Source organism: Episyrphus balteatus, chromosome 1, assembly GCF_945859705.1.
Source record: "Episyrphus balteatus chromosome 1, idEpiBalt1.1, whole genome shotgun sequence".
Classification (NCBI taxonomy): Eukaryota; Metazoa; Arthropoda; class Insecta; order Diptera; family Syrphidae; genus Episyrphus; species Episyrphus balteatus.
The window spans coordinates 41,241,018-41,259,007 of record NC_079134.1 but is presented as its reverse complement, the minus strand read 5'-3'; the positions used below and the strand labels follow the sequence as shown (position 1 = coordinate 41,259,007).

Sequence of the window (17,990 nt, the reverse complement as noted above, 5' to 3'; positions counted from 1 at the left end):
ATCGATTTTTTGGAGTACCAAATCAAAAAAAAAGAATTTCGATTTTTTTGAAACGCATTAGTTTGTTATCCTAAAGAAGATCCTTAAACACTGCAGCATGAAACTTCATAGACCAACACTTAAGGAGGCATATTTTCAGCTTAGTACCAATGGCCAAAAAAGGACGAGGAGTTCAAGCATCAACATCGAAAAACCAGAAGAACGAAGTTGAGGCCCTCTTTTCTTTAGACTGTTGTAGAAGACCTTACATACCTTCATCTTTACCTCATGCAATTAAAGAGGCTTCACATACTGACGTACAATGTCAATTTATTGTACGTACAACCTGGATAAGAGGACATTATTTCAGTTGTTAATGAACAAAAACAATCCAGACATCTTCATCATCATAAAATACTATCGACAGGATAACCACAAAGGTACCGAAATATTTGTCAAGAACAATCTTAGCACCAAACCATTAGAGATAAAACAATGACGATGACGGTTATCTTCAAGTGTAGTTCCACCGTCAGAAGCATTCAAAAAGAGATCCGCAACTCCTCAACAGCATCCTTGTAAGAAGCAACTACCCAACTAACAATTTTGCTTCTTAATAGAAGAACTATTGAAGCACCTGTAAGGCTTTACAGAAGAAACAACTTGTTCTTGCAACATCAAATCTTATTCAGACTTCATAAACTTCAGCTGTTCAACAGTACCCAGCGATCAGAAAGTAGTTCAGCCATTTGGAATGCCCCATGTGGAGCATCTGGATATGCCCCACGGAGGGCATCTGAAATTTCAGATCTGGAAATGCATGAGGGGTATTTCCAGATCTGGGGTGATTAAGTTTATATATTAAGGGGGGAAAACCCTCTGGAATTTTTTTATTTTTGCATTATTAATTTTTTGCCTAAAAAAAATCATTTATCAACCGATAGTCCCCAGATAGTCCTGAAACCCATGGGTTCCGAGCCAGTGGCGTACGTTGAGTTGCCGGGGCCCCGGGGCAAGACTAAATTTTGGGGCCCCTTTGATATTTGGGGGCCACTTAGATACAAAAACAAAAGTACGTATACGCCATACATTTTTTTTTTGTATGGCTTATTTATTTTTAGGTTTATTTTAATGTTTTATTATGTTCGTAATGCACTTTGCTATACTTACTTAAAATTTGTATCATAAAAGTAGCAAATCCTTGTACTAGGGGCCCCCAAAATTGAATATTTAGAGACCCCTAAAATAATTTTTTTTTTAGCTTAGAATTGATAGTTCTTGGGGCCTCTGTTCTGAAGTAATATGAACATGTACATATTTGATTTTCCATCATTAAACATAATTTTTTTTTACCGTGCGCCCCCCGAAAAATTAATTTTGGGGCCCCAAAAATTAAATATTTAGAGTCCCCTAAAATAAAAAACTTTTGAAGCTTAGAATTGATAGTTCTTGGGGCCTCTGTTTTGAAGTAATAAATACATACTATAGGTTAGGTATTTGATTTTCCGTCACCAGACATAATTTTTTTTATTTTGGGGTCCCTGAAAAACTATTTTTGGGGCCTCAAAAGTGAGTGCTTAGAGGCCCATAAAATATAATATCATTTTTTTGGAGCTAAGAATTAATAGGTATTGGGGCCTCTGTTCTGAAGTAATATTCGAAATGCCACCTATAAAATAATGTTTTTATTTTGGGCTCTGATGTATTTATGTTGGGGCCCCTGAATTGATATTTAATTTTCCATTTGATTGTTTTGAACCACTGAAGTAATAGCTTTTGAGGATCCTCATATAATATTTGTCATGCCATCAGAAAATTTAATGAATATTTTTAGGGTCCTTATAGTAATAGATTTTGGGGCCCCCAAATTAATATTTGATTGGCTCTCAACTATCGGGGTTCCTGAAAAATTATTTTTTGGGACCCTTCATATAATATTTTTGGAGCCCCGAAGTCATATTTTTTGGGGCTCTTAAAGTAATATTTAGTAATCCATCAACAAATGTAATTTAATTTAAAAAACAATTTTTTTTGACGCCCCGAAGTAAAGGCTTTTGGGGCCCGTGGCCTGAAGTTGTTTTTTTGCTTTTTTGGGGCCCCTAATGTATTTGCAAATGTGGTTGCAAAGATTTTTCAAGTAATATTTTTTGGGGCCCTAAGATTAAAATTTTTTCTTTTAAAAAAGCAGTTTATTTTTTTGGGGCCCCTGGGGTAACCTTTTTATTAAATCAGTATATATTGTGTGGCTACCAATGCATTAAACATTACACTGAATGATATAATTTGTCTCCCTTGTATCCGAAGTGATTCAAATACATTTTAATTTACCTACTTCGTAACTCAATGTATTCTAAAAGTTTCCTTCTCTGCATTGTCTCCAGTTGGATCCCTGGGGTCGGTCGGGGGCCCCGGGGCGCCGCCCCGCTTGCCCCAAGGGAGTGTACGCCCTGTTCCGAGCCTACCACAGTACAAAAATGAAAACTTTAAACGAATTTTTCTCGAAACACGTTTTTTTCCGCGCCGTGCAACGTAACTCAAAAACTAATGAAGCTATCGACTTGAAATAAAGTGCAAATTACTCGTTAACTCATTGGTCATTGAACCTAAAAGTTTAATATAATTTTAACAATAAATATATTTTTTAACAATTTGTTTATAAAAAAACATTGTGTTTTTTCGTTTTTTTGGTCTCTAATTTTTATTTTACACTTTTTTTTGCTAAATTTAGGTTCATGCAATGCGTATAAATATATTTTAATGGAAAAAAAATTCTCTTTTGAATATAAATAATTAACTGGACCTGGGAATTGCACGGCGCAAATGCGAGGCATCAACTTTAAAAGGCTGTAGAGCCGCCATTTTGTTTTTTATTACTTCAAAAAAATTGTGTTAACACTTCATGATGTCAATAATATATTGTATTTTTCCAAACTTTAATTAATGCTTTCAGTTTTCCAAAAAAAAATCTTGAAAAACCCGTCGTCCAGAGGGATTTCCCCCCTTAAAGCCTTTTTTTGTATGAATTTCTAATATATAAATTACTAGAAGTTAGGTACATAATAATTACACCTTGCTATAAGGCTGAAAATACTGATTTTTTAAGTGAATTGAACTTCTCTATTAGTTGCCGAAACATACTACCATATTAGTATGATAAATATACTTTTCTAATAATAGATTTTCTCTCTAGAATAAAAAGTTAAACTAACATGTTTGAACGAAAACAAAAGAATGTCCCATATAAATAAACCTAATATATATTTATGATGTGGTTGAGAAAATTTAGATGTAAATCTATCCAACCTCTAATGTCTGTCAAGCACGAATATGTAATAATAATTTACTTACCGGTAGCAATGCATTACATTTTTACATGTCAATTATAAATAAAATAAACTTATTTGGAGACATTTGTTTAGATTTTTGAAATGCATTTACTCATTTTCTTGGTGGTCTTTTCAACCATTTACATTGAAACAGTCGTTATTGGAGGCTTCCCAAAGCCAGCAGATTGTCTGCAGTGCCGATTTGAATGCAATGAAAGTTTAGACATAATGCAGTGTTTAAAAACGATGCGCAAGATAGTTTGTAGTTAAAAATGTAAAAATTGGTGTATTTTTTTTTTTTTAATAAAATTATATTAATCCTCCAAAATTACTGTTTCCAGTTCTTTTAAAAAACATTTATTTATGGCTTGTTTTAAATTAAACAACATATTTTAACAAATCAACAAAGATTGTTTACAGCTTTTTTACTTTCACAATTTAAAGCTTATAATTTTTCTCCATATACTTTAAATTACTTTCAATTTCCAACGAATCTCCAAGTACTTCTTTGGCAGCTGCTAGATAGGATTTAGCTTTTGCCAAATCACCACTATGAGCTGATAAAACAGCCAAGTTATTTAATGCAGCACCATTTGTTGCATCTGAAGTCAGACAGAGCCTTAAACAACGTCGAGCAAGATTGAAATCTCCAGTAGTCTATAAGTTAATAGAAAAAATACAACTGAATGTTTAGCAACAAAGTTTGCATACTTACAACGGCAACAAAGCTCAAGTTATACCATATATCGGATCGTTGGTCGGATGTTGTAGCTAACGTTAAAGCCCTTTGGAAACACGGCAACACCAAATCAATCTGGCCACCATATAAACAGCACAAAGCTATGTTACAATAAAGTTCTGCATTGTGAGCACCCATCGATAGAATTCGTCTAAATAAATTTGAAAAAAAAAATTCTCAAAATTATACTAAATACTAATCTTTTTTCAATATTAAAAAAAGGCTTCAGGTAATAAAATTACAAATAAATTTTTTTCTTTCGAAAAAATTCTCTTGCCGAAAAAGATGAATTTAAAAAAATGAAATATTTCCAACCAAACATTGTTTTTTTTTTTACATTCCAAAGCCGATATCTTTTGACCAAAGCCTCGAAATCGGTTATGAATCAAGGATATAAGCTCATAATCAAATCCAAGGGGTCAATTTTCTTTTCCCTTGCCGAAAATAAAATGCATTTTAAAAAATGCTCTCCAAATTCATCGACTGATACATCAAAAGAAAGATGTCTTTGGGTTGTATTGAAAGCTGAAAACCAAAAGTTTTTTAAAGGTCTGGTTCCTGAGCTATTTCCAACCAAACATTTTTAATTGCGATATAGGTTACACGGTTAAAAAATTTGGTGTAGTATCTACGAAAATTTGGGTTACATGTGGTTACCAAAATTTTATTTAATATCAATAATTTGATAGAATACATTTTTGGGTCAAATTATACAAATACAAAATTTAGCCCTGATTTTTTAATCGTCACACAGTGGGTCACCTCCCATACAAAGTGCGGTCAAAAATATAATGACCATTTTTTTTTTAATGAAACACCTGTATTATCATTTTATATGATTTATTATTGCAAAAAAATGCATCAAGTCAGTTTTTTAAAATTTTGGTTATTTTCAAGAAAAATAAAAAAAGGTAAAAAAAATTTTTTTTTGAAAATATAAAAAAAAATGGTTAATGCCGGAAATGGACCTGCCTGTCAGTCGAGCACTTTACCCTTACCCTCTAGTTCAGTCTTTTATAAAAATAATAGTGCCAAAAAGGAATTTATTTTTAGTTTTACGTTGTAATTTTTTTTTCTCCGTGTATCGTCATTTAAACTCGTATTACTCGAAAAGGGGAAAAAACGGCGCTTTTATTTCGAAAGGTAGGACGGTATTCTTCATTTGAGAACTTAAATTGTAGAGGGCACTCGAAGGCAAACCAACTAAATCTCTAATTTAATGAAAATTGAGCTAAATAAAAATGGTTAAAATTGCTTCGCTAACGAGCCCCATTACAATTAGCCTTAATGTTATTTAACAATATAATTTATGTTTTTAGAAAGTATTAACCTTCTCGTTTAATATCCTACAGTGGCGTACGTTGAGTCGTCGGGGCCCCGAGGCAAGACTAAATTTTGGGGCCCCTTTCATATTTGGAGGCCCTTTAGATACAAAAAAAAGTACGTATACGCCATACATTTTTTTGTATGGCTTATATATTTTTAGGTTTATTTTAATGTTTTAATATGTTCGTAATGCACTTTGCCTAAAATGAAATATTTAGAGACCCCTAAAATAATTTTTTTTTAGCTTAGAATTAATAGTTCTTGGGGCCTCTGTTCTGAAGTAATATGTACATGTACATATTTGATTTTCCATCATCAAACATAATTTTTTTTTATTGTTGGGCCCCTGAAAAATTCATTTTGGGGCCCTCAAAATTAAATATTTAGCGGCCCCTAAAATAAAAATTTTTGAAGCTTAGAATTGATAGTTCTTGGGGTCTCTGTTCTAAAGTAATGTACACATTTGATTTTCCATCATCAAACATAGTTTATTTCTTTTGGGGCCCCTGAAAAATAATTTTTGGGGCCTCAAAATTATCAAAATTAAGTGCTTAGAGGCCCCTAAAATATAATATAATTTTTTTGGAGCCAAGAATTAATAGGTATTGAAGCCTCTGTTCTGATGTAATATTCGGAATGCCACCAACAACGTAATGTTTTTAGTTTGTGCCCTGATGTATTTATGTTGGGGCAAAAAAAAACAATTTTTTTTTAAGTACTGAAGTAAAGGCATTTGGGGTCCCTGCAGGGCCCTGGCTTGAAGTTGTTTTTTGCTTTTTTGGGGCCCCTAATGTATTATTTGTGGTTGCAAAGATTTTTCAAGTAATATAAAATTATAATTTTTCTTTTAAAAAAGCAGTTTATTTCCTTTTGGAGCCCCTGGGGTAACCTTTTTATCAAATCAATATATATTATGTGGCTACATTATACATTACACTGAATGACATAATTTGTCTACCTTGTATCCAAAGTGATTCAAATTCATTTTAATTTACTTCGTAACTCAATTTATGCTAACAGTTTCCTTCTCTGCATTGTCTTCAGTGGGGGCCCTGAGGTCGGTCGGGGGCCCCGGGGCGTCGCCCCGCTTGCCCCAAGGGAGTGTACGCCCCTGAATATCCATAACAATTTAATACTGTTCACAATTTTTAACACCCGCTATCACTATCGCAAGTTCACACCTTATAACTGCAGCGATTAAAAAACTGTACCTTTTTTTATATACCGACTTTGAATGGCTATTAAGAAATGAAAAAAAGGGTAACCGTCAAATTTTTTTTTTGGTTTTGGTTCGATGGGAGATTGTAGAACGTTGTTTAATCATTGGATTTTAAAAAATTGACATTTACTTTTTTTATTTTTGACCTATGGCGGGACCCACTGTGCGTCAGTTAGACTCTCCAGACTTCAGAAGTGTTTTTGGAATTAATTTTTTTTTACCAAAAATAACGGTACTTATCATATAACGATTTTAATAACGAACTACCAATTCCATTTCAACGAATTTTTAAAATAAACCAAAAATAAAATTTTGAATTTTTTGATTTTAAAAAAAATTTTGAAATTTTTTTTTTGAAAAATCAAATTTTCGAAAACCGGACATTGAGTTTTTTTTGAAATTTTGGTTTAAGATGTTGATTAGTGATTTCTACGAAATCGCATACCAATTTTAGTTTTAAACTTTTTTCCAAAAAATCATTTATAAAAAATTTGTTTTTTTAAAAAACTACAGCCGTTTTCTAACTTTTGTATGAAAATCGCTATTTCGCGACTCTTCAAGGACGTCTGGTGGGGGTAATGCCGTGATTTAAACGTCTGGCACTAATTTATTTTTTATCTGGAGGCAGTGGTGATTTTTTAAGAGCTACCACCAGACGCATATACATCTTGCAAAAAAAAAAATTTCTGACTTTTGCATGAAAATCGCTTTTTCGCGAATCCTCAAGGACGTCTGGCAAGGGTTATGCCGCGAATAAAACGTCTGGGACCGAACTTTCTGCAATCAAGGTATCGCCCTTTATCGACTCTATATGAATTTAGGTGGTTATATACTCGACACAAAAATCGGAAAAAATGCATTTTTTAACTCCCCGCAAACCATAGAACGCCGTGAAATAAACCTGCCAGACTTTCGAATTCTTCATCAGGACGCTTATTACCTACACATTACACATATATAAATGACCCATTTTCAGTTATCCAAAAACTAACATCTTAATAAAACAAATGAAAATGCATACTTGTTTTGGGTGGCAATTTGATTTCAGATGTTGAAAAACTATTTTTATGCTTTTTTTAAATTTTTTTTACTAAATTTCTATATACAAATTTCTACGAATTTTAGCAAATTGAGCCCTGAGAGCGACCCAGTCGTGCATTTTTTTTTTTTTTAAGAAATGTCTCTTTAGGCTCAATTCATAACTGAAACGAAAAGTTTCTTGGAGATCTGGTTTCTGAGATATTTGGTAATATAGTTAATTAAGAAATAAAATTTCGAAACGAAAGAGCTGATGCAAAAACTTATTTTATAAAAATCAAGATAAATATCACCAATACCTACCAAAACTTACCTGTAATACATCAGTGCCATTTCTGGATTATTGTCATAAAAATAATTAACAGCAATACTTGCCAATGCTTCAACATTAATTGGATTCATTTTGACAATCAATCGATAAACCTGCACTGAATCATCAGCCTTATTCATTAGCTCATATATTCGTCCTTGTTCTGTCCTCAAAGCTATGTCATATGAATGTTTATCCAAAGCACTCGAAATCAACTGCAAAGCTTGTTCTAATTGATCCATTTTTTGATACATTTTTGATAGCAACAAAAATGTGTCAGGATGAGCAAGACTTCGCAACGAACGCAAAAGATAAGTTTCTGCTTTTCTTGGATGATTCAAAGTAACTAAACATCGTCCTCTCTGCTGATCCCACCACCAATCGACTTTTTGTCGCTGTGCATCACAAACGGCCTCACATAGACTTAAAGCCTTTTGCGGCTCACCTTCATGATAGAAAAGAAACTGAAACAAAGCTTTGATAATGTTTTTTCGATCTGCGTAAATAGTTGGATTCATGCGAGATGCTTGGTAGAGAACTGATGTTAGATCGCCTAAACTATAGACGGCTGCTGAAGTAACACGAACACGACGAGCAGTTCCACAACGTGACGAAGGACGACCTCCAACCGAAGAGCCCGGACGAGCTGAAGCTGTTCCTGGACGTGCCTATTTATGTAGATGAGAGTATAATATAAAAAAAACAAGAATTTCTTCCTGCCAAAATAACGCCCATTCCAAGTATTTTATCTTCTCTTTTTTTCTGTTTGTTGTTTGTTGATTCAAAACATTGGAATGGCGCATTTTTTTTTTTGGAGGAGACCAACAAAACTCACTATGCCCGATGTTGGTCGTGATCCTAAATGCGTTGATGGTCGCATTCCACCAACCATTAAACTGCTACCTGGTCTTGGCACAAATGCAGTCTTCAGTGAGGTTCCTGGTCTGGCTGTTGTTGCAATACGTTCAAATTCGACTTCCTCATTCTCTGATGATTGCACCCGAACCCGAACCAGTCGTCAAGGAGGAGGAGGAGGAACACAGATTTGAGTTTCGATTACAGTGGTGGAATGTCCAAAACAAAGAAACAAAAAATAAAAAAAAAAACAAAAAAACGATGCACCATCATCAACATCATTGTGCATCAACACACACCACACCAAAAAAAAATGCATCAAGGAATCCTGGTTACTCACCTGCACTGATATCATCGTTTGCCTCCAGGTCATCGACAAATATCCTCTGAGTGAGGGCACGCATTTTTAATTGCCAAATTCCTTCCATCATCCAGGTGGGCATTGTGGGTTGTTTTTTGTTGTTGTTGTCTGATGGATCTTTGGAACTGTTGCCACTGCTCCGGCTATTAATGCTTTTTGTGTCCTCATCATCATTGGTAAACATTGGGACATTATTTTCGTGGCCCATTTGTAGTATGACATTGCATACTTCAATGCATTTTTCATAAGATCTTCGACGGAATAGTGAAACAGCTTTGATATATTCAATATCCATGTTGCATTAAATGTTAGAAATACCTATTTCCATATATGGGTATCAAATAATATAGTTTTGAAATTGCTGTTTTTCAGTTAACTTTCGCTAATATATTTTTAATCCATGGAAAGGAGTTTTTATAGATGTTTTCTTAAAATTATTATTTCTCAACACCTTTCAATTCCTGTGTAAAAATCTGTTTTATTTTTTAACTAAAGCTGAATCGGAAAAAGTATTTTGTTTTTAAGCAATTTGTTTTGACAGAAATTAAAACCATGACAACCGGCACTTTAGGTAAGCAAAACAAAACCATCACCACACCGCGCGATTAAAGCAAAATATAGTGTCGGACTTGTTGCTGCTAATATGGGAAAATCGATTTCACTTCGATTTTGCACCCTGAATTCACTTATCTTCTTCGAATATCGTTATAGTACAGGATCCCACAGCTCAATTTTGCATCTATCTGTTTTATTGATGAACATCATATCAAAGGAAATGACGCAAAGATTACAAAATAAAAACAGGGTTGCCTGCCCGACTAACAAATTTGCTCCTATAAAGCTTTACAGGTGTTAACATTGCTCCTGTAAAGCTTTATAGAAGGGATAATGTTTGTTGGGTGGTCACAGCTTGCCGCAACCCTAGGGTTGCCAGGTTTAAAGAGGTACACTTTGGGAGCAAATTGCATCCAAATTTGATTTGACTTAGCTTTTGGCTCCTGTCTATTTTAAAATAATTACAGATTTTTACATTTCAATTTACCGTTTAACGAAAAAAACGAAATTTGAAAATACTTTTCTGGAGATATTTTTGGAGATATTTTGAAAAATAAAGTATGCAGTTTGAATAAATTAAATATGCCCTACAAAACGTATAAGGTCAAATTTCGTTTTTTTTCGTTAAACAGTGAATTGAAATGTAAAATTATGTAATTCTTGTGTTTTTGCTCTCTAATAACATAAACATTATTTCAAACACTTTTCGTGCTGATTTTTTGGTGAATTATTTCTCAAACATCGAATTTCACGGTTTTGACTTTTAAACGTCCATATCTCGAGTAGCAGATTTTTTACATTTTTGGTTTGAATGTGTGACTTATATAATTTAACAATATCTATCGATTCCAGTATCAATCTTTTTTCTACCACTTTTTGCTAAGGAAATAGCTTTTTGACCTTTTTCTAAATTCACCTCAATTTCCCCTTGTAGAATGTCAAATTTCTAAAAATCCTGAATATTCAAATTTCTAAATTAAATTTTCTCTAACATAATATTTGTTTAACACCTCTAACACTTACCATACAAGCAGGGTGGCGTTGTCGAAAAAAACTCAAAAAATGAACTTCAAAGCGTCTCAACCCTATGCCTTGACAGGATGTCGCCAGGCAACCCATGTGCAAACTGTTTCTTTAGACACTATCTCCCGTCCTAGGCGGGATCTTAGACTATTACAAGATCGAAAAAATTTAATTCTGAAAAAATTAGTTTGTGTATTTTTCAATTTTCTCAAAAACAAGAAGACATAGAATCATACGATTTTCAACATAAAAACAATAGGTACAGTTAACAGATAGTTTTTTTTTTTAATTAAATTCGAAACTTTGAAAAATGAATCAGTAAATGTTTTTTTTTTTAATTTTTTTCCTGAACATTTTGACTTTAAAATCAATTATTTCAAAAACTATTGCATCACAGAGAAAAATATGACCCGCTAAAAACTAACAGATTGCCATATTGTTTTACCGTCCATATATTTCATAAGGAAATCTTATTAAAATCAACGATTAATAAGGTTTTTTTAAGGAGATTTCTTATTATTTTTATAGAGCAAATCTTATTAAAAGTTGACTGAAAAGTAGATTTTTTTTGCAACTTAGCACTAGAACAAAAGTCGCTATCAATATTTTCATAGCAGGTTGGTTCAGGTGGTAAGGCGGGCGACTAATGATTTGAAGTCCCCAGTTCGATTCCCGGCCTGGTCGTCTTTTTGTTTTTTTTTTTCTTTTCAAAACCCTACAAGTGCAGATTTTAAAACAATAAGGAAAACCCGATTGTTTTAATAAGGTTTCCTTCTTGGATGAAAACCATAGAGAAATCTTATTGTTTTTGTTCTATTTTATGTGGTCTATTTTTCTCTGTGATGAAATAACTTTATTTAAAATTAACAATTAAGTGTAAGTGTAAGATGTTATTATTTATAACTGTAAGTGTTCCCGTTGTTTTTAAATATTTGTTTTTTTAATTTTTAGTCATTATTCGGAATTTTAAATTCAAAACCTGGCAACCCCTGCTTGCGGCAATATCTTAAATGGCAACCCGGGTTTTTTTTTAAACAGGGATAGTAAAACTTTTGTTTTGCATTAAAATTTAAAAAAAAAAACAATCAGATGACTGTGCCAACTAGGCTTACAAAGCCAAAAAATTAAATTCTGAAAAGAAAGTAGTTGGTCTATTTTTCAATTTTCTCAAAAACTAGAAGACATAAAATCGTACGGTTTTCACTTTTGGTAAAAAGACAAAAGGGGCCGTTAATTTTGACAGTAATTTTTTTTATTAAAATTCTAAACCTTGAAAAATTTATAAGTGAATGTGTTTTGAAATTTTTGTTCTCAAAATTTTGACCTTAGTATCAAGTATTTCAAAAACCTTTTTTTTTAATAACTTCATTTAAAATTTATGATTAAGGGTGATATCCTAGCTTTAAACAAGTTATTATTTATAACTGTAAGTGTTGCCGTTGTTTTTAAATAATTTTTTTTCATTTTTAGTCATTTTTTGGAATTTTATATTCAAAGCCAGGCAACCCCTAATTGCGGCAAGATTTTGAATGGCAACCCTAGTTTATTTAAAAGAGGAATAATAAAGCTTTAGTATCAGAATTTCCAAAACAAAAAAAAAACAGATGGATGTAATTTGCTCCAAAAGTGTACCTCTTTAGACCTGGCAACCTTAGGGTTGCGGCAAGCTGTGACCAGGCAACCCTGTTTTTTTTGTAATCTTTGCGACATTTCCTCTGATATGATGTACATTTCATCAAAAAAACAGATAGATGCAAATTCGAGCGGTGCACAGAGAAAAATATGACCCGCTAAAAACTAACAGATTGCCATATTGTTTTACCGTCCATATATTTCATAAGGAAATCTTATTAAAATCAACGATTAATAAGGTTTTTTTAAGGAGATTTCTTATTATTTTTATAGAGCAAATCTTATTAAAAGTTGACTGAAAAGTAGATTTTTTTTGCAACTTAGCACTAGAACAAAAGTCGCTATCAATATTTTCATAGCAGGTTGGTTCAGGTGGTAAGGCGGGCGACTAATGATTTGAAGTCCCCAGTTCGATTCCCGGCCTGGTCGTCTTTTTGTTTTTTTTTTTTCTTTTCAAAACCCTACAAGTGCAGATTTTAAAACAATAAGGAAAACCCGATTGTTTTAATAAGGTTTCCTTCTTGGATGAAAACCATAGAGAAATCTTATTGTTTTTGTTCTATTTTATGTGGTCTATTTTTCTCTGTGTGGGATCTCAGACTATTAACCCTCTGTCGGCACACGGGTGCGAATTTGGCATGACAATAATAAAAAAATTACGATTTTTTAAAAAAGTGGTCACAAAAAGGTCTCGTTATAAGGATGAAAATATTTTTTTTCGGAATTGTGAATACAATACCTATTCGAATTCCTCGGAATATTCTACATCAATTTCATACTTGATTCTCTATAAAATATTGTGACCGAAAAAAGTTCTAGCGACATGAAAAAGTATAAACCAAATTCGCACCCGTGTGCCTATCACGTCACAAAAAAGAGGTGTGCCTACAGAGGGTTAAGAATAATTTATTATTTGCATTTATGAATTTTTGTTGTTCTAGTATAATTCTTTATTCTAATTAATAATAAAATTTATTCTTTATTCTAGATAAAATTAAGCGTCAGAAAAATTAACTAATTAATTTTTTTCATTGGTTTTGATGCAAATTTGGTTTGATGCATATCACAAGCTTAAAAAATTCCTCTTATTTTTTTTTTATTTACTCAGCCTTTTTTCAAAAAGGTGTTTATAGAAAGAGGCAACGTTTAATGAGCGTGAAAAATGTACAATCTTAGTCTATGATAGATGGTTACGGTTTTCGGATGTCCCTCAACCAATGACACTGGTCAACAAGGTTTTTGCCACAAGTATATTTTACATTTCTGAAGTTTTTCGGGGTGCTAAACTCGAATCCAAAGTCAGAAAAGTTTGATTGGCCTCCGTTCTTGACATATTACCATGATAAAATGGCAAATAACGTCGTTTTTATTGTTTTCAAGGTTATGTTTTTATGTGAGGTAAAATTCATTACAAAACATTTCTAACGGTATCAGTAATAACCGGTTTCCTTCTTCCAAAAACTCTTTAAATCTTTCGCTCAAAAACAGCCTGATCAACCTTTTTTTTTTTTTGCCACAAGAACCAAGATATACGTTTCTGATAGTTTTTGGGTTGCTGAACTCGAATCTGAACAGAAAAAATTTATTGGCCTCCATTCTTGAAATATGATCTTGAATAACTATAGCGATTTCAATCTTATGTACCGAAAATTCGATTGAAATAAAAAAAAAAATTATAAAAAATATCGAGATAGCTTTAATCAAACAAATATTTTTTTTTCCGAACGCGACCAATATTATTAATGAAGTCAATATTGAAAGCGCACGTGGCGATGCTCATTCTCCATTCCAATAACCGTGTGGGTTACCCCAGTTATAGATGAGCTGAGTCGTGATTTTTTTTATCACAGGTAAAACTCTGACTGTGACTTTTAATTTAACGTGATTTTAAACTGTGATTTTTTAAATTTCATGAACGATGGCTTAGCCTTTATTTATCTTTACCAATAAATGTGCTAAATAGTGTAAGTAAAAAGTAATCCATGTCAAGAGAAGGTAGACAAAGATCTAAAAGTTCTAAGGACTAACAGCAAGCCATACGAAATAATATTGCAGCTTAGCTCTGCTATTAAATTTACTGGTAGGTGTCGAATTCTCTTCAAATAAAAAATTATACAGTAAACCCTGGCATTGTACTTTGACTTGGATTAGACAAATATAAGGCTGAACTATTGCCTAAACTTGTAATTGAAACTAATGCTGAAATTTTTAATTGCTATTTCGCTTTAAAACAAAATTTCTTAAAGCATGTTTTAGATTATTTTAATTAAATGTACAGAACAGTGTACTAGCACGAGGCCAGACTACATCACAGCCTAGAGTGTTTCAGAATAAATTCAATAAGTGATCTAATAAATCATTTATTCAGTACTTCGTACCTATTCATTTATTTCAAATATAAGTTCCAAAAAGTTGGATAGGTGTTTTGCAAGATCAGAAAAATAAATGTTGAGTGCAGAAAAAAAGTTCGCTGCTCAGCTCTTTTATTTGCAAAAATCTGTCCAATTAAAATTAAGTTCGTCTTTAAACAGGGTCAGTGCTGAATTACAGCAAAGACTTTTCAACTCTTTCGCAAAAACTACAAAAGCAATTCAGAGCTTGCGCTTCTAGAGGATGTCGTTTTTTTTTAATGCATGAAACAAATTACTAGGGGTGACAAGAAATCTGCACGGGCACATCCTCAAACGCTACGCCCGCCATGGCCACTGCCTTATATTTTCATATTGATTTTTATCTGCACAAATATCACCGTATGTAAAACTACAACTACAAAAGGAAGAACTCCTTCCTATACAGGTTACCATTGACAATCGCTGTTTATTATTTATCATCAAGCATTCATTAAGAATATTTTCATTTTGAGTCTTCACAAAATGACTTGCCTCTGCCTGGGTCCTAAGCGTTCTGGAAAAACGCATTTATTAAAAGCCTTGCAAGATTTTAAAAATGTCGATTTTACAACTTATTCAATGCCAACAATAGGAACAAGCATTTACACAATTAAATTTCCTAAAAAAACACCACCTCCAACAAAAACAACCGAAACCAAAGTGATTCCTAAAAAGAAGAAGGACCCGAAGACATGCATTGATATAATTGAAATTGGTGGATCGATGGCTCCAATGTGGAATAAATTTTTCAGCAATGTCAAGAAAATTATTTACGTTGTCGATACGTCAAATTTGTGTCAAATTTCTGCAGCAGGTAAAGGTTTTACTAGTTGAACAATTAAATGTACCTAATTAGAATTTTCTTAAAGGTGTTCTTCTTTATTCTATCCTTGCTGAGCCAAAGTTGCAAAAGACCAAATTTCTACTTGTTCTAACCAAAATGGATTATGCTTATCGTCAAATGCGTAATGAAGCTTTGCTTATGATGCAAATGTCAAAATTGCAGAAAGAAATTAGTCAAAGTTTGACAATAGTTGAAGTGAGCTCAATAACTAAGGATGGATTCGATAAAGTTTATGAATGGTTGGAAAAAAGCTAAAAGGTTGCGAAATGTACTCAAGGGCTTCCTTAATGGTTTCCAGACCAAAATCAATACTTTTAACTCTTTTTTATTGAAAGCTTGTTTTCTCGGAAGCTTCGATTGCCTATATTTCTTCATATTGCTATTGTATTTATGCTTCGTTACGAATCTTCAATAAAATGAATTTTTCTTATTCTATTGAATAGCTATTTGTCTTTTAATCAAGGTATGAAGGAATATTTTTCATATTGAAACGTAGGAACCTACTTCTTTTTTTTTTTATCTTTACCACAAGAACCAACTAAAGATAAAAAAGGCCATTAAAAAATTTGTATATGTATTAAAGTAGAACCTAATTATACACCGCCACCACTTAACTCAAGAACCTAAAACTGACGCGCCAGATTCTTCATTCTCGGCTCAGAAAAAAAAATAATAGATTCGTTTTCTTATTATCTATCTGTTTCTGTTTTATGAAATCCCCTTTTTTTTGTTTTTTTTTTTTTATATATATAGGTATTTTTTTTTTTTTCTGGGGGAATTCTGGAATAATGATGAATTCCTTTCCCATCCAAAAGAATTCACTTGAATTATACAAAAATGTGGTGAAACTTGTCTTGGGAGACAGTAGACGGGCATAATGTTATGAGAATTTTTTTTTTTATTTTTTCGGGAAAAAGAAAAGAAATTGGGAAGAGTGGAAAAAAGGACAAGAGACAAGACTAGCTATTATGGGTTTATAACACTTCCGGCCTAAGATATTTGGGTAGCTAGGTGAGTGAAATTGTTTTGAGATATAGGAAGTGGGTAGTATTTTAATAATTTATTGAACCACAATAATTTATGATTTGAAAGAAAATAAAAAATTAGTAGCGGGTTTTATCCTATCCTGGTACCGGGACGGGTAGCTTCATACATATATATACCTGAAGTACCTACCACTTAGTCCTCCTCAAGAGACGCCTAAAGGAGTTTTCACATATATATGTTTACGTCATAAACACGAAGGTGAGCCTAGGGATTTCGATGTCGATGGAAAAAACCCAAAAAAGTGAAACAATTTTTTCAATTTTTTTGATTTGGTTTTTTGATTAAAAATATATTTAAATACAGAATGCAATCAATTTTAAATTTTTGCATAGCCTGGGTCCCGAGTATACTTAGCTCAAACTAGATTCTTTAAAATTTTGGAAATTTCGTTCTTTTTTTCTGCAATTTTTGACGAATTTTTTTTTAAGAATAGAGTTTTTTTTTTAAGTATGAAGTGTTGTTAATGGTATATTTGTCCTTAAGTCTACATTTACCGTTTGTTGAATTTGCTTTTGAATCAGAAAAAGCAAAATATTATATGAAGAAACCTCTACACTGAAAATAATAAATTTCGTAAAATTACGAAAATCGTTTCATACACTACATTTTCGTTGGCGCAACGAAACTTTCGTTGGCTCAACGAAAATATGTAATTTTTCATAATATGAAAACCTTCATCAATTAATGAAAACGTTTCATACACTTTTTCTCCTTTTTAGTGCCAAAAAATCCAATTCAATGAAAAGATTCATCAATTAACGAAAAATTTCATACTCATTTTAAAGAATAAAAATAAGAATTTTTTCCTTACTTTATCAAAGTTTTAATTAAGTAACGAAAAAATTCATTAACTTATGAAATTCAACATTAACTTACGAAAATCTTCATAAGCTTATGAAAATTTTTCATATATTAATGAAATATTACATTGGCTTATGATAAAATACATCAGTTAACGAAAAAAATCGTGGCCTTACGAAAAAAAACGTAGACTTGGGTGCATTTCTGTTTTAATGATAACAAATTTAACCTTGCTTTATATAGTTCACATTAGGTTTTTGTTTAAAAATCTATGTAAGTTGAGCTGAATATAAAAAATACTTGCGTATTGACAAGGTGTCTCACCAGTGGCGGATCTAGGGGGGGGGGGGGTCGTGGGGGGCATGACCCCCCCCCAAAAACCTGAGGTGAAAAACAGAAAACTATGAGGCAAAAGGTGGAAACGAGCTTTTAAACCATATGAAGGGTTTCTTTATTGTTATTGATGGAAATGATTCATGGGTAGGGTATACTAGGAAGAAGTCGTTTTTAGTTGTAAATATAATGAGGGCATGTAAAAAATTTTT

General features: G+C 32.5%; 2 protein-coding genes across 2 annotated transcripts; one reads left to right on the top strand and one right to left on the bottom strand.

The window, feature by feature from the left end:
- Positions 1-3,646: 3,646 nt before the first annotated feature.
- LOC129907075 (tetratricopeptide repeat protein 8) lies at positions 3,647-9,479 on the bottom strand. Its single transcript, XM_055983117.1, has 5 exons — positions 9,133-9,479; positions 8,773-8,924; positions 7,941-8,605; positions 4,021-4,195; positions 3,647-3,962 (listed from the first exon to the last, which is right to left on the bottom strand). The coding sequence occupies exons 1-5, from the start codon at positions 9,446-9,448 to the stop codon at positions 3,744-3,746; spliced, it is 1,527 nt and encodes a 508-aa protein (XP_055839092.1). The 5' UTR covers positions 9,449-9,479; the 3' UTR covers positions 3,647-3,743.
- A 5,754-nt stretch (positions 9,480-15,233) lies between these two features.
- LOC129907456 (ADP-ribosylation factor 1-like 1) lies at positions 15,234-15,953 on the top strand. Its single transcript, XM_055983693.1, has 2 exons — positions 15,234-15,567; positions 15,623-15,953. Exons 1-2 carry the CDS (start codon positions 15,237-15,239, stop codon positions 15,850-15,852), a joined length of 561 nt encoding a protein of 186 aa, XP_055839668.1. The 5' UTR covers positions 15,234-15,236; the 3' UTR covers positions 15,853-15,953.
- Positions 15,954-17,990: the final 2,037 nt, after the last annotated feature.

Coding starts and splice junctions, on each gene's coding strand:
- LOC129907456 (XM_055983693.1), top strand. CDS start 15,237: ATGACTTGCCTCTGCCTGGGTCCTAAGCGTTCTGGAAAAACGCATTTA. Junction 15,568..15,622: donor GTGTCAAATTTCTGCAGCAG/GTAAAGGTTTTA, acceptor ATTTTCTTAAAG/GTGTTCTTCTTTATTCTATC.
- LOC129907075 (XM_055983117.1), bottom strand. CDS start 9,448: ATGGATATTGAATATATCAAAGCTGTTTCACTATTCCGTCGAAGATCT. Junction 8,925..9,132: donor AAACGATGATATCAGTGCAG/GTGAGTAACCAG, acceptor TGCAATCATCAG/AGAATGAGGAAGTCGAATTT. Junction 3,963..4,020: donor ACTTGAGCTTTGTTGCCGTT/GTAAGTATGCAA, acceptor ATTAACTTATAG/ACTACTGGAGATTTCAATCT.